General features: G+C 36.8%; 1 protein-coding gene across 1 annotated transcript in view; it reads right to left on the minus strand.

Annotated features, from left to right (window-relative positions):
- Positions 1-27,706, minus strand: part of LOC145679020 (fatty acid synthase-like) — a 233,877-nt gene that overhangs the window by 117,274 nt on the left and 88,897 nt on the right. Inside the window, 1 exon segment of the mRNA XM_081749621.1 lies at positions 2,998-3,174. Within this exon segment, the coding sequence (XP_081605747.1) occupies positions 2,998-3,174 (177 nt within the window).

A 27,706-nucleotide genomic window follows, 5' to 3' on the forward strand; every position in this document is an offset into this window, starting at 1 on the left:
GGCGTATTCCAGCACAAAGTTAAATAATAATGGCGACAACGCATCTCCTTGTTTCAGGCCATTTTCGACGTGGAAGCTCGTGGACAAAAATTTTCCTACCCGGACTTTACTTTGGGATTCACTTAAACATATCTTAATTAATCTAATTAGCTTTCTCGGTATTCCAAGTTCTGTAAGAACGTTGTATAATGTTTCTCTCCTAACCGAGTCGTAAGCCTTTCTAAAATCAATAAATAGTTGATGTACCGGGGTATTGTATTCCCACTTTCTTTCGAGTATCTGGCGAATGGTAAATATTTGGTCGATAGTTGATCGATTTCGTCTAAATCCGCACTGATAATCTCCAATAATTTCATCTGCGTATGGGGTCAATCTTGCTAACAGAATATTTGAAAGGATTTTATAGGATGTTGACAGAAGAGAAATGCCTCGATAATTATTACAGTCAGTTTTGTCGCCTTTCTTGTGAATTGGAACAATGATTGATTCTTTCCACTCTTGTGGCAATTCTTCCTTGTTCCAGATAAGGAGAATGAGTTTGTGTATCTTGTTCCACAATTTTTCGCCTCCAGCTAAAATTAACTCAGCCGGAATTTCATCTACACCCGGAGATTTGTGTTTCTTCAATTTCTTTATAGCGGCTTCCACTTCTATTCGATTGGGTTCTGGAATATACGGTTCTGCGGTGTGTATCTCCTTTTCTCCACGCACATTAGTTTTTGGCTGCGTGTTCAGCAAATCGTCAAAGAAATCTTTCCATCTATTTAAGAGGCTATCCGTATCGGTGAGAACTGTTCCGTCAGATTTCTTTAATATATAAGCACGAGGTTGATAGCCTTTCTTAAATTCGCTGATCCCCTTATACAAGTCCCGAATATTTTTATTTTTACTATTATCTTCAAGTTCCTTAATTTTAGCTTTCAAAAAATCCCGTTTCTTTGTTCTAAAAGTTTTGGAAGTTTCCCGCCTGATATCTGCGAAATTTTGTGTAGTTGCTTCATTCGGATTTTGTAGCCACCGTAATTTTGCCTGTTTTCTCTTCTCTGCTAGTTTAATGCATTCTTGGTCGAACCATGGTTTGTTCCTATGTATTTTCGCGTGTCCCAATATTTCTATTGCTAAACTTTTAATGCTATCTCTAATTTCAATCCAAGTATCCTCAACACTAGTGCACTCCGAGTCTTCTAAGACCGAGAATCTATTCGAAACTTCAATCTGGTATTCCTCTCTTACCTGGCTCTCTTCTAATTTCTTTAAATTAAATCTCTCCGTTTTCGGACATTGAATATTACCTTTATTCAACGATAATCTCTCCCGTATTATCGCTACTACCAGGTAGTGATCAGTGTCACAATCAGCCCCTCTAAACGACCGGACGTCAATTATGCTAGATTGTCTTCTTCTATCTACTAAAACGTGATCAATTTGATTATGTGTTTTCCCGTCTGGTGATGTCCAAGTGTATTTATGAACGTCGCGATGTGGGAATTTTGTACTCTTCACGATTAGGTTTTTGGATGTTGCAAAGTTCACGAGTCTAACACCGTTGTCATTACTTTCCTTATGCAAACTTTCGTTCCCTATAATCGGTTTGAAAATATCCTCTCGTCCTACCTTCGCATTGAAATCCCCTAATAGAATCTTCATATGGCATCGCGGGAGTTGGTCAAATATCCGTTCCACTTCTTCGTAAAAACTATCTTTTATATCGTCACCCTTATCTTCAGTTGGAGCATGTACATTTAAAACAATAATATCACACCACCGTCCCTTAAGAGTAATAAAAGAAAGTCTGTCAGTAACAAATTCAACCCGTTTAATTGCTGGTAATATTCGTTTGTGAACGAAAAACCCTGTTCCTAACTGGTGATTTTTATTTCCTTCCCCGTAAAAGAACGTAAAATTTCCGGAATTCTCAGATCCATTTCCTTCCCACCTATAGTGCGTCCAGTAAGAGAACGTCTCTGACAGCTCGCAGTGACATTGCCACTACTCGCGTGTCAAGGTTCTTTTCGGTGCAACTTTAATGGCAATTTAATTAATGATCTAAGACAACGTGATCGTGGTTGGTAACACTGGTATCAAAGTAGGGGCTGTAATGTCCCACCGCATGTGGTAAGAAACGTCAGAGACCATCTCTTGTTGGCCGTGCTATAACTTCCTGAACTCCTACTAAGTCCATCCTGTATTTCTCTAACTCATTCGTTACAGATTTTAACGCGCCTGCCCTATAAAGACTTCTAATATTCCATGTTCCAAATCTCATGTCCATTTTCTTTTGCTGATGTCGTGCCAAGTTATCAGTCCTTGTCCGAGGCTTTTGTGAATGTTTCTGAACAAGTACCTTTTTTTACAGGATGAGGGTGTTAGCCTTACCCAAACCCCCAAGCTGGAGGACCACTCCTAGTCGTCTGTCCGCGACTGCTTATTCAGTATATTCGCAGCTAACCTCTATATCTAGAGGCCTTGTCCTCGATCCGCAACCTGAGGACGCGCCATGCCGTGGTGACAGGAACCCACGTTACACGGAATGGTTTTCTTATTTGTTACAATAAACGCTTTAAGTATTTCGATTTCCATTCCTATACTTTCAACAATATATTTTTGTGAATATATCTACACGATACCCATAAGTTAATAAATAATCAGCTTTAAAGTTTATAGTAAATTCAGTTTACATATAACAATCCAATTCTAAGAGTTTTTCTCTTAAATTGCAAATTGATAATTTATACGTAATTTTGATCGGTAGTGTCATACATCATATATGATAGTATTGAATATATGACTATGAAGTTAGATTTGTTTGTTTTAATTAGCAATTTAATTTTGTGAAGTAAACGTCAGTTTTATGTACTAATGATCCGTGTTGTTGCTCATAATGGACGCACTCAAGTGTAAATCCAGAGATCACCATCCAGCATTAAGTTTGGCTTTCCAAGTTACAGTTAGAAGTTAATAGAACAAACCAATTTAAAGCTGAACAAAAATACTTACCGTAGCATACACGCAAGGTACTGTAGCAGCATCTTCCATTGTCCATATCGCAGGAATTTCCCAAAGAAATGCACTATCTACATTTATCTTAGTTGCAAGGCCATGTGAACGTACCATTCCCATTACTCGCTCACCTCTTGCGTTTCGTCCTGAGAACTCAAGGCCTAGTACACATTCCTGTTATAGTTGATATGAGATTAAAATAAATTAATAGAAACGAACATGACCATTATCCTTAAATTTCTAAAATAAACAAAGAAAAACTCGAGGTATTTTCTTTTATCATAATTTTCATTTAGCTTCAATTTAAGAATAGTGATTGCAGAAAGACCAATGTCATGCAGACATGAAGATGAAAGGAGATCTTCGCTTACGAAAAAAATTAATTAGCATAAATCTTGTAAGTTTGGGAAATTATTATGTATGAGGTAAATACAATAATAGTAATTAGATGTAAGATTTTTCCTGGAGGTAAACGTAAGTGAACTGAGGTATGAACGATCTGAACAATACATGGGATTGTTACATGGGATTGTAACGATTGAAAAAAAGTTATAAGTAGCAATTTTCTATGGCTAATATCGTTTTGATGAAATATGCGTTCTCTTCTTTTTGCCTATTGCCTATTGCTCGTAATATTCTTTCTGTGCTATAGCCTTAAAGAGTTAATTAGAGTAAGAATTACTCTATGTAGTTGTGTTGGATAAGGACTGCGTGAATATTTTCAGTGCTTCTTGGGCTTCGCTTGCCTTTCTAATCATAGTAGATCGAGTGAGAAATTTAACTGGGTGATTATAAAAAGGGACAAATAAGTTAAATATAGTGTTAAATCCAGTTTTAAAACTGTTTAGTCCCGTTCTAAAGAATAAGAGAAGGATTGCTTTAAGGTTCTTCAATACTTCTAAGTAGTTTGAAGCTGAGCCATTAGATGGCGCAACCTTCGGCCAATAGAAGTATATTAGAAAATAAAAAAAGATTGAAACACAACAACTACATTATTTAAAGCAATAATAAAACCAAACTTAGAACATTATCGTAGATCAACATTATCTAGTGCATTATCCTTGCAAAATTTTGTTTAAGTCATTATATCCATTGTTACAACCATTCATTGTTGAAAACGCGGAACACGATATCTCAGTCAGTATTTCACCAATTGATCTCCAATCACGCAGACGTATGTACTAGTACAATATCTAGTGCATTATCCGTGCAAAATTTTGATTTCCTAATTATTTCCATTGTTGTGAGCACTCCATTGTTGAAAACGCTGGACACGATATCTCAGTCAATAATCCACCAATGGATGTAAAATCACGGAGACGTATGTACTAATACAACATCTAGTGCATTATCCGAGCAAAATTTTGATTTCCTAATTATTTCCATTGTTGTGAGCACTCCATTGTTGAAAACGATGGACACGATATCTCAGTCAATAATCCACCAATGCATGTCAAATCACGCAGACGTATGTACTAGTACAACATCTAGTGCATTATCCGAGCAAAATTTTGATTTCCTAATTATTTCCATTGTTGTGAGCACTCCATTGTTGAAAACGCGGAACACGACATCTCAGTCAGTAACTCACAAAAAGATCTCAAATCAAGCAGACGTATGTACTAGTACAACATCTAGTGCATTATCGGAGCAAAATTTTGATTTCCTAATTATTTCCATTGTTGTGAGCACTCCATTGTTGAAAACGCGGAACACGACATCTCAGTCAGTAACTCACAAAAAGATCTCAAATCACGCAGACGTATGTACTAGTACAACATGAAGTGCATTATCCGAGCAAAATTTTGATTTCCTAATTATTTCCATTGTTGTGAGCACTCCATTGTTGAAAACGCTGGACACGATATCTCAGTCAATAATCCACCAATGGATGTCAAATCACGCAGACGTATGTACTAGTACAACATCTAGTGCATTATCCGAGCAAAATTTTGATTTCCTAATTATTTCCATTGTTGTGAGCACTCCATTGTTGAAAACGCGGAACACGACATCTCAGTCAGTAATTCACCAATGGATCTCAAATCCCGCAGACGTATGTACTAGTACAACATGAAGTGCATTATCCGAGCAAAATCCTGATTTCCTAATTATTTCCATTGTTGTGAGCACTCCATTGTTGAAAACGCGGAACACGACATCTCAGTCAGTAACTCACAAAAAGATCTCAAATCACGCAGACGTATGTACTAGTACAACATGAAGTGCATTATCCGATCAAAATCCTGATTTCCTAATTATTTCCATTGTTGTGAGCACTCCATTGTTGAAAACGCTGGACACGATATCTCAGTCAATAATCCACCAATGGATGTCAAATCACGCAGACGTATGTACTAGTACAACATCTAGTGCATTATCCGAGCAAAATTTTGATTTCCTAATTATTTCCATTGTTGTGAGCACTCCATTGTTGAAAACGCGGAACACGACATCTCAGTCAGTAATTCACCAATGGATCTCAAATCCCGCAGACGTATGTACTAGTACAATATTTAGAGCATTATAGGTGCAAAATTTTGATTTCCTAATTATTTCCATTGTTGTGAGCACTCAATTGTTGAAAACGCGAAACACGACATCTCAGTCAGTAATTCAACAGTGGATCTCAAATCACGCAGACGTATGTACTAGTGCAACATCTAGTGCATTATCCGTGCATAATTTTGATTTCCTAATTATTTCCATTGTTGTGAGCACTCCATTGTTGAAAACGCGGAACACGACATCTCAGTCAGTAACTCACAAAAAGATCTCAAATCACGCAGACGTATGTACTAGTACAACATGAAGTGCATTATCCGAGCAAAATCCTGATTTCCTAATTATTTCCATTGTTGTGAGCACTCCATTGTTGAAAACGCTGGACACGATATCTCAGTCAATAATCCACCAATGGATGTCAAATCACGCAGACGTATGTACTAATACAACATCTAGTGCATTATCCGAGCAAAATTTTGATTTCCTAATTATTTCCATTGTTGTGAGCACTCCATTGTTGAAAACGATGGACACGATATCTCAGTCAATAATCCACCATTGCATGTCAAATCACGCAGACGTATGTACTAGTACAACATCTAGTGCATTATCCGAGTAAAATTTTGATTTCCTAATTATTTCCATTGTTGTGAGCACTCAATTGTTGAAAACGCGAAACACGACATCTCAGTCAGTAATTCAACAGTGGATCTCAAATCACGCAGACGTATGTACTAGTGCAACATCTAGTGCATTATCCGTTCATAATTTTGATTTCCTAATTATTTCCATTGTTGTGAACACTCAATTGTTGAAAACGCTGGACACGATATCTGAGTCAATAATCCACCAATGGATGTCAAATCCCGCAGACGTATGTACTAATACAACATCTAGTGCATTATCCGAGCAAAATTTTGATTTCCTAATTATTCCCATTGTTGTGAGCACTCCATTGTTGAAAACGCGGAACACGACATCTCAGTCAGTAACTCACAAAAAGATCTCAAATCACGCAGACGTATGTACTAGTACAACATGAAGTGCATTATCCGAGCAAAATCCTGATTTCCTAATTATTTCCATTGTTGTGAGCACTCCATTGTTGAAAACGCTGGACACGATATCTCAGTCAATAATCCACCAATGGATGTCAAATCACGCAGACGTATGTACTAGTACAACATCTAGTGCATTATCGGAGCAAAATTTTGATTTCCTAATTATTTCCATTGTTGTGAGCACTCCATTGTTGAAAACGCGGAACACGACATCTCAGTCAGTAACTCACAAAAAGATCTCAAATCAAGCAGACGTATGTACTAGTACAACATCTAGTGCATTATCGGAGCAAAATTTTGATTTCCTAATTATTTCCATTGTTGTGAGCACTCCATTGTTGAAAACGCGGAACACGACATCTCAGTCAGTAACTCACAAAAAGATCTCAAATCACGCAGACGTATGTACTAGTACAACATGAAGTGCATTATCCGAGCAAAATTTTGATTTCCTAATTATTTCCATTGTTGTGAGCACTCCATTGTTGAAAACGCTGGACACGATATCTCAGTCAATAATCCACCAATGGATGTCAAATCACGCAGACGTATGTACTAGTACAACATCTAGTGCATTATCCGAGCAAAATTTTGATTTCCTAATTATTTCCATTGTTGTGAGCACTCCATTGTTGAAAACGCGGAACACGACATCTCAGTCAGTAATTCACCAATGGATCTCAAATCACGCAGACGTATGTACTAGTACAACATGAAGTGCATTATCCGAGCAAAATCCTGATTTCCTAATTATTTCCATTGTTGTGAGCACTCCATTGTTGAAAACGCGGAACACGACATCTCAGTCAGTAACTCACAAAAAGATCTCAAATCACGCAGACGTATGTACTAGTACAACATGAAGTGCATTATCCGAGCAAAATCCTGATTTCCTAATTATTTCCATTGTTGTGAGCACTCCATTGTTGAAAACGCTGGACACGATATCTCAGTCAATAATCCACCAATGGATGTCAAATCACGCAGACGTATGTACTAGTACAACATCTAGTGCATTATCCGAGCAAAATTTTGATTTCCTAATTATTTCCATTGTTGTGAGCACTCCATTGTTGAAAACGCGGAACACGACATCTCAGTCAGTAATTCACCAATGGATCTCAAATCCCGCAGACGTATGTACTAGTACAATATTTAGAGCGTTATAGGTGCAAAATTTTGATTTCCTAATTATTTCCATTGTTGTGAGCACTCAATTGTTGAAAACGCGAAACACGACATCTCAGTCAGTAATTCAACAGTGGATCTCAAATCACGCAGACGTATGTACTAGTGCAACATCTAGTGCATTATCCGTGCATAATTTTGATTTCCTATTTATTTCCATTGTTGTGAACACTCAATTGATGAAAACGCTGGACACGATATCTGAGTCAATAATCCACCAATGGATGTCAAATCACGGAGACGTATGTACTAATACAACATCTAGTGCATTATCCGAGCAAAATTTTGATTTCCTAATTATTTCCATTGTTGTGAGCACTCCATTGTTGAAAACGATGGACACGATATCTCAGTCAATAATCCACCATTGCATGTCAAATCACGCAGACGTATGTACTAGTACAACATCTAGTGCATTATCCGAGTAAAATTTTGATTTCGTAATTATTTCCATTGTTGTGAGCACTCCATTGTTGAAAACGCGGAACACGACATCTCAGTCAGTAACTCACAAAAAGATCTCAAATCAAGCAGACGTATGTACTAGTACAACATCTAGTGCATTATCGGAGCAAAATTTTGATTTCCTAATTATTTCCATTGTTGTGAGCACTCCATTGTTGAAAACGCGGAACACAACATCTCAGTCAGTAACTCACAAAAAGATCTCAAATCACGCAGACGTATGTACTAGTACAACATGAAGTGCATTATCCGAGCAAAATCCTGATTTCCTAATTATTTCCATTGTTGTGAGCACTCCATTGTTGAAAACGCTGGACACGATATCTCAGTCAATAATCCACCAATGGATGTCAAATCACGCAGACGTATGTACTAGTACAACATCTAGTGCATTATCCGAGCAAAATTTTGATTTCCTAATTATTTCCATTGTTGTGAGCACTCCATTGTTGAAAACGCGGAACACGACATCTCAGTCAGTAATTCACCAATGGATCTCAAATCCCGCAGACGTATGTACTAGTACAATATTTAGAGCATTATAGGTGCAAAATTTTGATTTCCTAATTATTTCCATTGTTGTGAGCACTCAATTGTTGAAAACGCGAAACACGACATCTCAGTCAGTAATTCAACAGTGGATCTCAAATCGCGCAGACGTATGTACTAGTGCAACATCTAGTGCATTATCCGTGCATAATTTTGATTTCCTAATTATTTCCATTGTTGTGAACACTCAATTGTTGAAAACGCTGGACACGATATCTGAGTCAATAATCCACCAATGGATGTCAAATCACGGAGACGTATGTACTAATACAACATCTAGTGCATTATCCGAGCAAAATTTTGATTTCCTAATTATTTCCATTGTTGTGAGCACTCCATTGTTGAAAACGATGGACACGATATCTCAGTCAATAATCCACCAATGCATGTCAAATCACGCAGACGTATGTACTAGTACAACGTCTAGTGCATTATCCGAGTAAAATTTTGATTTCGTAATTATTTCCATTGTTGTGAGCACTCCATTGTTCAAAACGCGGAACACGACATCTCAGTCAGTAACTCACAAAAAGATCTCAAATCAAGCAGACGTATATACTAGTACAACATCTAGTGCATTATCGGAGCAAAATTTTGATTTCCTAATTATTTCCATTGTTGTGAGCACTCCATTGTTGAAAACGCGGAACACGACATCTCAGTCAGTAATTCACCAATGGATCTCAAATCCCGCAGACGTATGTACTAGTACAACATGAAGTGCATTATCCGAGCAAAATCCTGATTTCCTAATTATTTCCATTGTTGTGAGCACTCCATTGTTGAAAACGATGGACACGATATCTCAGTCAATAATCCACCAATGCATGTCAAATCACGCAGACGTATGTACTAGTACAACATCTAGTGCATTATCCGAGTAAAATTTTGATTTCGTAATTATTTCCATTGTTGTGAGCACTCCATTGTTCAAAACGCGGAACACGACATCTCAGTCAGTAACTCACAAAAAGATCTCAAATCAAGCAGACGTATATACTAGTACAACATCTAGTGCATTATCGGAGCAAAATTTTGATTTCCTAATTATTTCCATTGTTGTGAGCACTCCATTGTTGAAAACGCGGAACACGACATCTCAGTCAGTAATTCACCAATGGATCTCAAATCCCGCAGACGTATGTACTAGTACAACATGAAGTGCATTATCCGAGCAAAATCCTGATTTCCTAATTATTTCCATTGTTGTGAGCACTCCATTGTTGAAAACGCGGAACACGACATCTCAGTCAGTAACTCACAAAAAGATCTCAAATCACGCAGACGTATGTACTAGTACAACATGAAGTGAATTATCCGAGCAAAATCCTGATTTCCTAATTATTTCCATTGTTGTGAGCACTCCATTGTTGAAAACACTGGACACGATATCTCAGTCAATAATCCACCAATGGATGTCAAATCACGCAGACGTATGTACTAGTACAACATCTAGTGCATTATCCGAGCAAAATTTTGATTTCCTAATTATTTCCATTGTTGTGAGCACTCCATTGTTGAAAACGCGGAACACGACATCTCAGTCAGTAATTCACCAATGTATCTCAAATTCCGCAGACGTATGTACTAGTACAATATTTGGAGCATTATAGGTGCAAAATTTTGATTTCCTAATTATTTCCATTGTTGTGAGCACTCAATTGTTGAAAACGCGAAACACGACATCTCAGTCAGTAATTCAACAGTGGATCTCAAATCACGCAGACGTATGTACTAGTGCAACATCTAGTGCATTATCCGTGCATAATTTTGATTTCCTAATTATTTCCATTGTTGTGAACACTCAATTGTTGAAAACGCTGGACACGATATCTGAGTCAATAATCCACCAATGGATGTCAAATCACGGAGACGTATGTACTAATACAACATCTAGTGCATTATCCGAGCAAAATTTTGATTTCCTAATTATTTCCATTGTTGTGAGCACTCCATTGTTGAAAACGATGGACACGATATCTCAGTCAATAATCCACCATTGCATGTCAAATCACGCAGACGTATGTACTAGTACAACATCTAGTGCATTATCCGAGTAAAATTTTGATTTCGTAATTATTTCCATTGTTGTGAGCACTCCATTGTTGAAAACGCGGAACACGACATCTCAGTCAGTAACTCACAAAAAGATCTCAAATCAAGCAGACGTATGTACTAGTACAACATCTAGTGCATTATCGGAGCAAAATTTTGATTTCCTAATTATTTCCATTGTTGTGAGCACTCCATTGTTGAAAACGCGGAACACGACATCTCAGTCAGTAACTCACAAAAAGATCTCAAATCACGCAGACGTATGTACTAGTACAACATGAAGTGCATTATCCGAGCAAAATCCTGATTTCCTAATTATTTCCATTGTTGTGAGCACTCCATTGTTGAAAACGCTGGACACGATATCTCAGTCAATAATCCACCAATGGATGTCAAATCACGCAGACGTATGTACTAGTACAACATCTAGTGCATTATCCGAGCAAAATTTTGATTTCCTACTTATTTCCATTGTTGTGAGCACTCCATTGTTGAAAACGCGGAACACGACATCTCAGTCAGTAATTCACCAATGGATCTCAAATCCCGCAGACGTATGTACTAGTACAATATTTAGAGCATTATAGGTGCAAAATTTTGATTTCCTAATTATTTCCATTGTTGTGAACACTCAATTGTTGAAAACGCTGGACACGATATCTGAGTCAATAATCCACCAATGGATGTCAAATCACGGAGACGTATGTACTAATACAACATCTAGTGCATTATCCGAGCAAAATTTTGATTTCCTAATTATTTCCATTGTTGTGAGCACTCCATTGTTGAAAACGATGGACACGATATCTCAGTCAATAATCCACCAATGCATGTCAAATCACGCAGACGTATGTACTAGTACAACATCTAGTGCATTATCCGAGTAAAATTTTGATTTCGTAATTATTTCCATTGTTGTGAGCACTCCATTGTTCAAAACGCGGAACACGACATCTCAGTCAGTAACTCACAAAAAGATCTCAAATCACGCAGACGTATGTACTAGTACAATATGTAGTGCATTATGCGTGCAAAAATTTGACTTCCTGTTTATTACCATTGTTGTGAGCACTCCATTGTTGAAAACGCTGGTCACGATATCTCAGTCAGTAATTCAACAATGGATATCAAATCACGCAGGCATATGTACTAATGTATCATCTAGTGCATTATCCGTGCAATATTTTGATTTCCTAATTATTTCAATTGTTGTGAGCACTCCATTGTTGAAAACGCTGGCCACAATATCTCAGTCAGTAATTCAACAATGCATGTCAAATCACGCAGACGTATGTACTAGTACAACATCTAGTGCATTATCCGTGCAATATTTTGATTTCCTAATTATTTCAATTGTTATGAGCACTCCATTGTTGAAAACGCTACTCACGATATCTCGGTCACTAATTGACAAATGGATCTCAAATCACACAGACGTATGTACTAATACATCATCTAGTGCACTATTGGTGCAAAATTTTGATTTCCTACTTATTTCCATTGTTGTGAGCACTCCATTGTTGAAAACGCGGAACACGACATCTCAGTCAGTAATTCACCAATGGATCTCAAATCCCGCAGACGTATGTACTAGTACAATATTTAGAGCATTATAGGTGCAAAATTTTGATTTCCTAATTATTTCCATTGTTGTGAGCACTCAATTGTTGAAAACGCGAAACACGACATCTCAGTCAGTAATTCAACAGTGGATCTCAAATCGCGCAGACGTATGTACTAGTGCAACATCTAGTGCATTATCCGTGCATAATTTTGATTTCCTAATTATTTCCATTGTTGTGAACACTCAATTGTTGAAAACGCTGGACACGATATCTGAGTCAATAATCCACCAATGGATGTCAAATCACGGAGACGTATGTACTAATACAACATCTAGTGCATTATCCGAGCAAAATTTTGATTTCCTAATTATTTCCATTGTTGTGAGCACTCCATTGTTGAAAACGATGGACACGATATCTCAGTCAATAATCCACCAATGCATGTCAAATCACGCAGACGTATGTACTAGTACAACATCTAGTGCATTATCCGAGTAAAATTTTGATTTCGTAATTATTTCCATTGTTGTGAGCACTCCATTGTTCAAAACGCGGAACACGACATCTCAGTCAGTAACTCACAAAAAGATCTCAAATCAAGCAGACGTATATACTAGTACAACATCTAGTGCATTATCGGAGCAAAATTTTGATTTCCTAATTATTTCAATTGTTGTGAGCACTCCATTGTTGAAAACGCTGGCCACAATATCTCAGTCAGTAATTCAACAATGCATGTCAAATCACGCAGACGTATGTACTAGTACAACATCTAGTGCATTATCCGTGCAATATTTTGATTTCCTACTTATTTCCATTGTTGTGAGCACTCCATTGTTGAAAACGCGGAACACGACATCTCAGTCAGTAATTCACCAATGGATCTCAAATCCCGCAGACGTATGTACTAGTACAATATTTAGAGCATTATAGGTGCAAAATTTTGATTTCCTAATTATTTCCATTGTTGTGAGCACTCCATTGTTGAAAACGCGGAACACGACATCTCAGTCAGTAATTCACCAATGGATCTCAAATCCCGCAGACGTATGTACTAGTACAATATTTAGAGCATTATAGGTGCAAAATTTTGATTTCCTAATTATTTCCATTGTTGTGAGCACTCAATTGTTGAAAACGCGAAACACGACATCTCAGTCAGTAATTCAACAGTGGATCTCAAATCGCGCAGACGTATGTACTAGTGCAACATCTAGTGCATTATCCGTGCATAATTTTGATTTCCTAATTATTTCCATTGTTGTGAACACTCAATTGTTGAAAACGCTGGACACGATATCTGAGTCAATAATCCACCAATGGATGTCAAATCACGGAGACGTATGTACTAATACAACATCTAGTGCATTATCCGAGCAAAATTTTGATTTCCTAATTATTTCCATTGTTGTGAGCACTCCATTGTTGAAAACGATGGACACGATATCTCAGTCAATAATCCACCAATGCATGTCAAATCACGCAGACGTATGTACTAGTACAACATCTAGTGCATTATCCGAGTAAAATTTTGATTTCGTAATTATTTCCATTGTTGTGAGCACTCCATTGTTCAAAACGCGGAACACGACATCTCAGTCAGTAACTCACAAAAAGATCTCAAATCAAGCAGACGTATATACTAGTACAACATCTAGTGCATTATCGGAGCAAAATTTTGATTTCCTAATTATTTCCATTGTTGTGAGCACTCCATTGTTGAAAACGCGGAACACGACATCTCAGTCAGTAATTCACCAATGGATCTCAAATCCCGCAGACGTATGTACTAGTACAACATGAAGTGCATTATCCGAGCAAAATCCTGATTTCCTAATTATTTCCATTGTTGTGAGCACTCCATTGTTGAAAACGATGGACACGATATCTCAGTCAATAATCCACCAATGCATGTCAAATCACGCAGACGTATGTACTAGTACAACATCTAGTGCATTATCCGAGTAAAATTTTGATTTCGTAATTATTTCCATTGTTGTGAGCACTCCATTGTTCAAAACGCGGAACACGACATCTCAGTCAGTAACTCACAAAAAGATCTCAAATCAAGCAGACGTATATACTAGTACAACATCTAGTGCATTATCGGAGCAAAATTTTGATTTCCTAATTATTTCCATTGTTGTGAGCACTCCATTGTTGAAAACGCGGAACACGACATCTCAGTCAGTAATTCACCAATGGATCTCAAATCCCGCAGACGTATGTACTAGTACAACATGAAGTGCATTATCCGAGCAAAATCCTGATTTCCTAATTATTTCCATTGTTGTGAGCACTCCATTGTTGAAAACGCGGAACACGACATCTCAGTCAGTAACTCACAAAAAGATCTCAAATCACGCAGACGTATGTACTAGTACAACATGAAGTGAATTATCCGAGCAAAATCCTGATTTCCTAATTATTTCCATTGTTGTGAGCACTCCATTGTTGAAAACACTGGACACGATATCTCAGTCAATAATCCACCAATGGATGTCAAATCACGCAGACGTATGTACTAGTACAACATCTAGTGCATTATCCGAGCAAAATTTTGATTTCCTAATTATTTCCATTGTTGTGAGCACTCCATTGTTGAAAACGCGGAACACGACATCTCAGTCAGTAATTCACCAATGTATCTCAAATTCCGCAGACGTATGTACTAGTACAATATTTAGAGCATTATAGGTGCAAAATTTTGATTTCCTAATTATTTCCATTGTTGTGAGCACTCAATTGTTGAAAACGCGAAACACGACATCTCAGTCAGTAATTCAACAGTGGATCTCAAATCACGCAGACGTATGTACTAGTGCAACATCTAGTGCATTATCCGTGCATAATTTTGATTTCCTAATTATTTCCATTATTGTGAACACTCAATTGTTGAAAACGCTGGACACGATATCTGAGTCAATAATCCACCAATGGATGTCAAATCACGGAGACGTATGTACTAATACAACATCTAGTGCATTATCCGAGCAAAATTTTGATTTCCTAATTATTTCCATTGTTGTGAGCACTCCATTGTTGAAAACGATGGACACGATATCTCAGTCAATAATCCACCATTGCATGTCAAATCACGCAGACGTATGTACTAGTACAACATCTAGTGCATTATCCGAGTAAAATTTTGATTTCGTAATTATTTCCATTGTTGTGAGCACTCCATTGTTGAAAACGCGGAACACGACATCTCAGTCAGTAACTCACAAAAAGATCTCAAATCAAGCAGACGTATGTACTAGTACAACATCTAGTGCATTATCGGAGCAAAATTTTGATTTCCTAATTATTTCCATTGTTGTGAGCACTCCATTGTTGAAAACGCGGAACACGACATCTCAGTCAGTAACTCACAAAAAGATCTCAAATCACGCAGACGTATGTACTAGTACAACATGAAGTGCATTATCCGAGCAAAATCCTGATTTCCTAATTATTTCCATTGTTGTGAGCACTCCATTGTTGAAAACGCTGGACACGATATCTCAGTCAATAATCCACCAATGGATGTCAAATCACGCAGACGTATGTACTAGTACAACATCTAGTGCATTATCCGAGCAAAATTTTGATTTCCTACTTATTTCCATTGTTGTGAGCACTCCATTGTTGAAAACGCGGAACACGACATCTCAGTCAGTAATTCACCAATGGATCTCAAATCCCGCAGACGTATGTACTAGTACAATATTTAGAGCATTATAGGTGCAAAATTTTGATTTCCTAATTATTTCCATTGTTGTGAACACTCAATTGTTGAAAACGCTGGACACGATATCTGAGTCAATAATCCACCAATGGATGTCAAATCACGGAGACGTATGTACTAATACAACATCTAGTGCATTATCCGAGCAAAATTTTGATTTCCTAATTATTTCCATTGTTGTGAGCACTCCATTGTTGAAAACGATGGACACGATATCTCAGTCAATAATCCACCAATGCATGTCAAATCACGCAGACGTATGTACTAGTACAACATCTAGTGCATTATCCGAGTAAAATTTTGATTTCGTAATTATTTCCATTGTTGTGAGCACTCCATTGTTCAAAACGCGGAACACGACATCTCAGTCAGTAACTCACAAAAAGATCTCAAATCACGCAGACGTATGTACTAGTACAATATGTAGTGCATTATGCGTGCAAAAATTTGATTTCCTGTTTATTACCATTGTTGTGAGCACTCCATTGTTGAAAACGCTGGTCACGATATCTCAGTCAGTAATTCAACAATGGATATCAAATCACGCAGGCATATGTACTAATGTATCATCTAGTGCATTATCCGTGCAATATTTTGATTTCCTAATTATTTCAATTGTTGTGAGCACTCCATTGTTGAAAACGCTGGCCACAATATCTCAGTCAGTAATTCAACAATGCATGTCAAATCACGCAGACGTATGTACTAGTACAACATCTAGTGCATTATCCGTGCAATATTTTGATTTCCTAATTATTTCAATTGTTATGAGCACTCCATTGTTGAAAACGCTACTCACGATATCTCGGTCACTAATTGACAAATGGATCTCAAATCACACAGACGTATGTACTAATACATCATCTAGTGCACTATTGGTGCAAAATTTTGATTTCCTAATTATTTCCATTGTTGTGAGCACTCCATTGTTGAAAGTGCTGGACACGATATCTCGGTCAGTAATTCACCAATGGATCTCAAATCACGCAGACATATTTACTAATATATCGTCTAGTGCATTATCCGTGCATAATTTTGATTACCTTATTATTTCCATTGTTGTGAACACTCCATTTTTGAAAAGGCTGGACACGATATCTCGGTCAGTAATTCATCAAGAAATCTCAAATCACGGAGACATATCAATAACTGACAATACCTAGCGTTGGAGGTACTTCAGAACCAAGTTCGCTGAGTGCAAAGGCTACTAGGTATCGTTATTTACTTTTTATTTTTACCTGCTTTCTCGGTGTCCCGTTCATTTTTGTCTTCTAATTTTCTTTCTTTTTTTTTCTTAGTCAAGTCCAGGCAAAGGACAGAAAGAAAACAAAACCATTTCTAAGCTGTAGTCAATACTTTTCATTTTACTTTTTTTTTTTACGACGTTCAGAGGGTTCACCCCCTGTCGTTTTTAGAAAGGCTAGTGTGTAAACCATCATTTGTAAAGTCTTCTTCTTCTTCTTCTTTTCTGACCTGTGTTTTCCTCCCTTCTGTGCTTCAAATACCCACAGGACGTGAAGCAAAAATTAGGCAGCAGACAGTTTTTTTTTTTTTTTTTTTTTGAAAAGTTGTTCTGGGTTGTTTCGCTGAAACTGTTGTGTCCGCTATAAATAGGAAAATTTCAAACTATCGGAAATGGAAATTCAATGTCATGAGTGTTGCCACACTCCATAATTTCGTAATTAGGAAGGAAAAATATTTAATTTGAAGTGAAATAATCTAATGTAAGTGAACCGGGTCAATGATTGCAACGTCACTTTTGTCTCCAAAACACGAATCCCAATTTCGATGCGACATTTTGTTGCAGTAAACATTATTCGAGTCCCTGTTCGATGCGCTATTTTTCACGCTATACATTATTCGTGTGCCTGTTCGCGGCGCCATTTTTCACGGTTAGCTTTACCATGGTTTGAGTCCGACTGGAGTCGAACCTCGGTTCAGCTGAAAACGTTACAGATGCGAGGATTCGTCCGCTGGGCCACCTCAATATTACTCCCCCTCCTACTTCACTCCTAGACCAACCCCTCAGTATCTGTGAATGCTACGTAGCTTGGTGTAGTCCTGTTTCCTTGGTCATTTGCAATAATTTCTACCTTCCCATGCTGGAAGATTCCAACACAGGAATATTCAGTCACAAGATGTTATAGTGTGTGCAACGTGAGAAAACTATCATCGAGTTTTGTCTGTAATACATACCAAAGAGAATAAACATGGCAAAAGCACCAGCTGTAGGCATCGATCTTGGGACCACATATTCCTGTGTTGGAGTCTTCCAGAATGGGAAGGTAAAACTTATTGCAAATGACCAAGGAAACAGGACTACACCAAGCTACGTAGCATTCACAGATACTGAGGGGTTGGTCTAGGAGTTAAGTAGGAGGGGGAGTAATATTCAGGCGGCCCAGTGGACGAATCCTCGCATCTGTAGCGTTTTCAGCTGAACCGAGGTTCGACTCCAGTCGGACTCAAACCCCGGTAAAGCTTGGCGCCGCGAACAGGTACACGAATAATGTATAGCGTGAAAATCTACTAGTACAACATTTAGTGCATTATTCGTGCAGAATTTTGATTTCCTAATTATTTCCAATGTTGTGAGCACTCCATTGTTGAAAGTGCTGGACACGATATCTCGGTCAGTAATTCACCAATGGATCTCAAATCACGCAGACGTATGTACTAATACATCATCTAGTGCATTATCCGTTGAAAATTTTGATTTCCTTATTATTTCCATTGTTGTGAGAAATCCATTGTTAAAAACGCTGGACGCGATATCTCGGTCAGTAATTCATCAACAGATCTGAAATCACGCAGACATATCTACTAGTACAACATTTAGTCTATTTTCTGTGGAGAATTTTGATTTCCTAATTATTTCCATTGTTGTGAGCACTCCATTGTTGAAAACGCTGGACACGATATCTCAGTCAATAATCCACCAATGGATGTCAAATCACGCAGACGTATGTACTAGTACAACATCTAGTGCATTATCCGAGCAAAATTTTGATTTCCTAATTATTTCCATTGTTGTGAGCACTCCATTGTTGAAAATGCTGGACACTATATCTCAGTCAGTAATTCACCAGTGGATATGAAATCACGCAGACATATGTACTAATACAACTTCTAGTGCATTATCCTCGCAAAATTTTGATTTCCTTATTATTTCCAGTGTTGTAAGCACTCCATTGTTGAAAACACTGGACACGATATCTCAGTCAGTAATTCACCAATGGATGTGAAATCAAGCAGACATATGTACTAATGCAACGTCTAGTGCATTATCCGTGCAAAAATTTGATTTCGTTATTATTTATATTGTTGTGAGCACCCTAGTGTTGAAAACGTTGGACACGATATCTCCGTCGGTAATTCACCTATGGATCTCAAATCACGGAGACGTATATACTAATACATCATCTAGTGCATTATCCGTGCAAAATTTTGATTTCCTAATTACTTCCATTGTTGTGAGCACTCCATTGTTGAAAACGCTGGACACTAGATCTCAGTCAGTAATTCATCAATGGATCTCAAATCACGCAGACATATGTACTAATACAACTTCTAGTGCATTATCCGCGCAAAATTTTGATTTCCTTATTATTTCCAGTGTTGTGAGCACTCCATTGTTGAAAGTGCTGGACACGATATCTCGGTCAGTAATTCACCAATGGATCTCAAATCACGCAGACGTATGTACTAATACATCATCTAGTGCATTATCCGTTGAAAATTTTGATTTCCTTATTATTTCCATTGTTGTGAGAAATCATTGTTAAAAACGCTGGACGCGATATCTCGGTCAGTAATTCATCAACAGATCTGAAATCACGCAGACATATCTACTAGTACAACATTTAGTCTATTTTCTGTGGAGAATTTTGATTTCCTAATTATTTCCATTGTTGTGAGCACTCCAATGTTGTAAACGCTGGACGCTGTATCTCAGTCAGTAATTCACCAATGGATGTCAAATCACGTAGACGTATGTACTAGTTCCATATGAAATTTTGATTTCCGCATTATTTCCATTGCTGTTTTCATTTCATTGTTTACAATATGATGCAGGATATCTCCGTTGTAAATTTTTCAATTAGTGTTAAGTCATGCACACTAGTGCAATATTTATTGCATGATGTACGAGAAAATTGCCATTTCGTATTTTTTTCCATTGTTGTGAGGATTCTATTAGTGAAAAGGAGGCTACGATATAAAATGTTGGCACACTACACACGTCCATTGACTGCTATAACATCTAGTGCATGGTTCATACGAAATTGCGATTACTTCATTATTACCATTTTTAGAAGCTTCTATAGTTGAAAAATGAACTATATTATTTTTGTTGGCAATTTGTCGAAAGTTACCGTACTTACGCGCTTATCCTACTAGAATATCTATTGCATTATTGATACGGGATTGTGAAGTTCATTTTTGTATACACTTCATATTGAAAGCGAAAACCATGCTCGTTTACTACACTATCTGGTGCATGCAGTGGCGTAGGGAAAGGGGGCTCAGCGGCGCCGCCTCCTCAAAAATTTCCGATTATGTACTCTGATGCTTGTAATTGTTTATATTTTTTATGTTGGTTATTTTTGTGTATATCCGGTACTAAGAACCCACGCAGACACACAAAAACATCCTAGATACGCTGCTGAGTGCATGATCCACATGGAATTTCGATTACCTCATTGTGGGACATGGACACATGCAATAATATAAAAACAGTATAAAAATCTACACAAGTTGTATAGGAGTCATTCCTCGCACTTATCATCAAGTAAAATATTATATGACGCTAGTGTCTGCAAACAGTTGTTTGACATGTTTTCAACAAATTGTCTTTTACTGTTATCGAGATGTTCTGTTCATAGCTTGCAAACAGTGGGAGTTCACAGAAGTCGCATGGGCCTGTCTGGGAATGAAACTTCCTTCTTTGTCAAGGGATGTCACAGCTGGTGGGCTGTTTTTAGGAGAAACAGGTCAAGACACTGTCTGCCATGTGTTTGTTCCGAGGAAGTTTAGTACATTTACTCATTTTTCACGTCTACGGCAATCTGAAAATCCTTTTTTCTTTTATCATTTCTTCATTCGACAAGTAAATAGTGAAGAGTAGAGAACATACAGAAGTGAGTTATTATTATTTTAAAAATCTGCTCACCTTTGAAATAATAGCGTTACGGAGGCTTTGTTTGAATTATTCATGTCCCCTCGCTCAAATGTCTTCGAAGCCACACCCACCTCCCAACCGAAAATACGGTTTAGACTTCCGAATTATGCTATGCGTAAGCATGGGTATTATAGAATGACTATCCGTCCACCTGTCAACAGGTATCAGAGCAAGAACCGTAAGAAATATCGATAAGCGGTTTCTTGGAATTGAGTCAGTGTCTCAGCAATAGGTTTCAACTTCTTTGTTCATTCTCTATTCAAACCGGAAGTGGTAGAAATTAACAATTTCCGATTTGAAATTTGATCGCCATAGAACAGAAATAGTAACATAGCAAGAAGCGGTTTTGTAGAATTGATTCTTCGTCTCAAGAAAAGATAAAATTTCACTCGCATCTCCCTACCAGGGTTTCTTCCAGACATGTTTTATGGGGAACACTGCCCCTCCCGGAACTCTGAGAGTGCCCCCCGGACGAAACCAAAATAATACGTCTATAATATAATAATAAATAAAATAGTACCAGAAGTGCCCCCCGGAACATTTTTTCTGAAAGAACGACTGCTCCCTACGAACACCGTAAATAGTAATATATTACCAATTTCTTCCGTTTTCTATTGGCTAAAGAGCAAAACTTGTTACGAGACAACGGCAAGCAGTTTATTTTTGCCTTTGATTCAGTATCCCAGCAGTAGGTGTCAACTTCTCCATTAACCCTCTGCTCAAATTGTAAATGGTAATAAATAAATAAATAAATAATAACCTTTTCCGGCTTCAATATTGGTCGTCATAGTGCAAAAACGGAAAGAAAGAAGTTTTTTTTTTTTTTTTTTTTGGAATGTACTCATTGTCGCAAGAATAGGTTCTCCTAAGGTAAACTCTATTCAACAAGTAGTTTTAGAAATTGTCATTTACGGTCCCCCATTTCATCGCTATAGAACAGAAACGGTAAAATAGCTAAAAGCATTGTTTGGGAACCGATTCCATGTCCCAATAGTTTATTCGACTTTCACGCATATTCTTTTACTCAAACCGGAAGTGCAAGATAGCGGGTAAGTAATTGCGATTTGATTTGGATACAGAGTCGGAGGAACAGGTTCTATCTTTTATCTTATCACTCTGGTTACTCGGTGTTTTTGCAGAATCAGTGTACAGCGTTGCCAAGTTTACTCATTCCCGTTCTGAAAAGTGTCTTAGCAGCTAAATGTCAACGAGTAATTCACCTCAATTTCCTCCTCTTTCGCGTGAAAGGAAAACAAATCTAAGAAAGAGGTGCGACTCGGAATAGAGTTTGCCTTTGTCTGTCATCAATGAGCAAATATCTTTCACTCGTGACGTTTGCTTCCATGGAATCAATTTCCAAACGAAGGATCAATTTCTCAACATGTATTACAAGTATCGGCGTTTCTCAGCGTATAATAAAGATATCGGAGTGCTTCAGGTGCAGTACAGATTTTCCAAAAACCTACATCTCTCATTCTGCAAAACGGGAATGTACACTCGTTGCGTATTTTCTGTTCTTCGAAACATGGCAACACTGAACGTTGAAAACCAGTTGGAATCCCTATCTGCGAAACAGGATTCTGCCAAACGAGAACACGAGGATCATTCTATTGAAAACAAAAGTTATAGATGTACTACTTCCGGTTTTATTATTGAATTCCCATAATTCGGAAGCTACTTATTGTAGTTTTTCACTTTGAAAGGAAACTCACTTGTTTCTCAAATGAAAATATTGTTCAAACGTTTCTACATGTGATATTACAAATAATATTACATTAAATATGCCTACCAACTTTTTTTTTTTTTTTTTTGAAAAATGTAAACTGTTTCGTGGTGGAAAATTTAGATATAACTTTTTAAGAATTGTAAAGTTTTATGTTGTTTATTTTTCACCTTTTAAAATCTTATTTGAGGCAGACGGGTATACTATAATTTGTAAAAAAAGAAATATGAAGAAATGCACAGCAGAATGCATGAGTTTCCCATAGTTACATGGGTGTATTTGGTACTCCTACAACGTTTCCTTCTACGATTTGAGATTATCCCTCCTATCACGAAATTGTATCTTCTGACTTCATCTTACTCGAGGATCCAGCAACTCTGGTAAAATATAACATATATAAAATGTTTGTAATTTTGGAAACACTTTATTCAAAAAATGATAATCTCTTCGGATACGTTCAATGGATAGTCCCTTTGGTGTCCAAACACTGTCCAAAGGCGCCGATCCTGGGGGCCCGGGCCCCCCAAAGCTCAGTGGGTCCCCTATTATATTTGTAAAATATACAATATTTGGCATAATTTTTGAGTGCAGTTTGTATTAAAATCTTCATATATAGAAAAAAATATACCTTCTGCATCTGAATACCCCCCCCCCCAAATTTACAGAGAAACCGGCACCCTTGCCACTGTCTACCTGTCACTCGTAACTGTCCCTGAATTTGATAGTAATAGTTATGGTTACTTTCCAGTTTCAGCTCCTTTGTGAGAGAGTCTATGTGTAAGTAAAACTTCAATTTTGTAGCCGCTTCTGTTGGGGTATAATCACGAGCTGAACTTGGACACTTCACTTCCAACAATCCATCGTCGTTGATAAGCCCATCAGGACTGGCAGCTAACCAAGGACAGAGACTGTGAACTACCAGTCCGCATCGCGTGCACATATATAAAATGGAAGAAAAAAATAATAAAAAGTGCTCAAAACCAATGAAAATCAGGGTTTATTTTTGAAAATTTTCTTACGCTTCCCGCCAAACATGGCGTTTCACGGCTGGTCTGTCGACCTCACTCATATGTACGGAGGGCGCCGTCGTATACTCTCGTTCCGGGTGCTAATTCTCCACGGCACGACAAGAAGTAGAACTTCATCGCCACCGCAAGATTTTATTCTAGACCAATTTGGGTAATTTTCCTCGCTTAGAGGAATCGAGATGGAACTAGCATTTGAATTAATCGATCTATTCCAAAGATTTTTGTACAACAAAATCTAACGTTGGGATGTACTTTTCCTTCTGGTTACTAGAAATGTCACGTTTTGAAAACAAAAGGAAAGAAAGAAAAAGGGTAATCTAAGGTTCATGATCTTGGAGAAAAAAACAACTTTAGGTATACTTGGATCTCACATTAATTTTCTTGGTATCGATAAGACACTATGATCTGCTTAGTTCTAGAACACTGAAAGTACGAAATTGTTATTGCCACAGTAATTTTACTAACGATTTTCCCATCACATAGAAGAGTTTATATAGCCAAATAAACAGAGTTTTATTGTATTTTAATTTATTTTCATTACGGATAAGTTTATTTATTACTTTTGTTAAATTTTGTACATACAGGTTGCAATTATGACTCAAATTGCGTCGTTGTGAATTTTAGAAGAGGGACGCAACGAAAAAAGTCGAAATATTAAACTCATAAAGTAAAAGAGTATACTTTATACAATAGGATATAGGATATTTTATCAGAAATATTGAGTAAGTTTCAGTGGCATATTTAGGATTTTGTTTGGGAGACGTAGGGCTATGCACAATATGTCAATAAGCACTTTAATTTTTCCTTATGGGTGCCAGCAAATTTTAACGATTTTCGGGCTGGGGAGGGGACTGGAGCCCGATAGCCCCCTAAATACGCCAGTGGTAAGTTTACGAGTTGGTAGTTGATACTACTATTTTGAATAAGGTATGTAAGGATAATTTGGAGGTTGACATTACATACAACGCTTTCTTGAATAATAATAATAATAATAATAATACAAACTTTGGGTAATGTATTTTATGTAGTTAACATAGGTGGGAAGAAGGAGACTCATACGAGAATAAAATGGAAAGCTTATCTGTAGTAAAAGTAAAAACTATTGATTATTTCATATGAATACAAGAATTGCGTTCCAGCAATGCTTTCTGAATCTCCCCTTGACGAGTTTTCTGGCTACGCCACTGGCTGGAGCCTTTCATGTGCTTCGGTCCTTTGCTACTCTAGTCATTTTTACATAAGAATTGCACATATACGTAGGTTTAACTCTGTGTAATGTGATTTACGTTGAAAGATGAGCGTTTTGCTATTAGTTTTTATATTGAATAGGTCTATATGCATTGAAAATTTTCCTATGACCCGTGTTACATATAGAGCCAATAACATCTGATTTGTAGTGTAAATCATCGCAAGAGAACGATGTTTACAGACAGAGAGGCTACACATCGAACAGAGGGTTTATAATGGACAAGAATTTTTGTTTTACCACCATTCTCTGCACAGGGACAAGATCTGTGACTCCAGGGGGTAAGGCCGGATGAGTTTTGACCTGCACCCTTGCTGTGTTTGCTGTATTTGTGTGGGTTACACGAAGTGCCACTACGTGGCGCATTCGTCCATCAACAAAATTCTCCAGATGCGTGAGTGCCTATTGAAGGACCTTAACTTCCACCTCTTCCTAATCAACTATTAACGCTTATTAATAGTAATTTAAATTAAGTAACTAGTTCACTTTGTTTGTTCACCGTGGTGAATTCAGTAAAGTAAATCCAGAACTAAAACTAAAGCAAGCGTTAAAGGACGATAAGAAGAAGTGATAAAATAATTATTAATTAATTACTTCGTATCTTAATCAAAATCATGTTTAATTAACCTGGGATTCTTTTCTTAGAGTTGGCCTTCTGTAAAGTTCGAAAGTAATTTATCAGTGGAAAATTTTGTGCAATATCAATCGTTTAGTAAGGTCATCTTGCTGTCAATTAAGATAAACGTTTTAATCGCTAATTAATTAATTAAGTGCTGTATAATAAGAAACTAATTAATGGATTTAGTTTTTTTGAATATCTAATATCTAAGTCAGATTTAGAATCAAGTTTTGAAATAAAATAGGAAAATTAAATATTTAAGATTAAAAATATAATATATAGTACGTCCGAAATAAAAATCCTTTCAATTTTCATTTCTTTGAATTTTCTGAATAGTAGCTTAAAATTCACGTATACCATTCTGGAGGATCCGGATATTGAGTTTGGTACCTTCTACTACTATCCTGTAAGGGCTACCTATCCAATACTACTGAGTTACGGTAAGTATAAGGTATTATGATACTGATTGATTTGGTAATAGTGCTTTTTGTTGTTTTAATTGCACTATCACAGCATTTATAAATTTAGTTAAGAAAATAACTTGTTTAACATAAACCTTTCAGGAATTAAATTGTTATAAAATATACGAGACTCTTCAAAAGGTCACAATATTCTTCAGATTGCGTTTAGAGCAAAACACATTGTGGTGGTTGCTTCGTTATTTACTGATTTCTGAATTTAATTTAAATATTAGATTATTATCAGAATACCATAACTTAATTTGTATTTTGAATTTAATATTTCGCTAATGGAATTTTATTGTAAATTCGCTCTGCTCTGTAAAGGTGACTAACATTTGAATAAAGGTTGAGTTTTTCATTGAAAGTAAGAACAATTCCTTCCAATTTAATTAGATTAAGTTAGTTAAAGTTGTTCAAAGCCAATTTGAATTTAAAGTTCATTCCTGTTTCAACTGTTGAGAAGTAATTTTGAATAGCATTAAACATTTTAAATTTAACGTATCTGGAACTCTTTTCGGTAAAATACATAAAACCATATTATCTCCTTGGATTCACTTTCAGTTTAAAGAACATGTACTGGTGTTAATGATACTGAGTGCAAATTATTTCTTTTTGTTTTACTATTTTTTTATTTCAGGATTTCTTACGATCTGTTGTGTTTAGTTACTCGGGGTCACATTTAGTTTCCTTTTTGAAAGCTATTGTGGTCAATAGATACAGAAAACATTCTAACCGCGATAAAGGTTATGTGACAAGAAAACAGAAAACATTACATGTAATTCATAAATTAGGCTATAGATTAGGTCCAAATTATGCAGACTAAATATGGAAAATAGAAATACAACACTTGTGATTACATTAGATAATTAGATAAATTAGATATTTTATTAGCCTAGTGAAATTATGTAGTACGAGAGTTGATTACAATTTTGTTACGGGTTGTATGATATTTTTTGCGGAGTAATTTCCGGAATTTTGATTTGGAGGCTAGCATTTTTAGGTCCGAAATATTGTCAATCTTTGCATTTGACTGCCTTGAAGATTTTCTTTAAAACGTCGGCTCAGTTGATGATTTGCATTAGTATTATAATATGTTTTGATTGTTAAATAAAGTGGAATTTAATAAAACTTTTGTCAATCTTTTACTTCTATTGGCTTGCGTGCAAGAGATTGTATGAATGGTATTGATTGTAGAAGACTTGTAGTGTGGCAAAATTGGTACATTTATATATTCAGATATCTGAATTTATTTATGTGTTTCCTCTTCCTAATATAATTTGTGCTTTTAATATTGCTGAATTTACATTGTGTCAGAAAAATAGGTTTCGAAAA

Source organism: Thermobia domestica, chromosome 2, assembly GCF_964235325.1.
Source record: "Thermobia domestica chromosome 2, izTheDome1.hap1.1, whole genome shotgun sequence".
NCBI lineage: Eukaryota > Metazoa > Arthropoda > Insecta > Zygentoma > Lepismatidae > Thermobia > Thermobia domestica.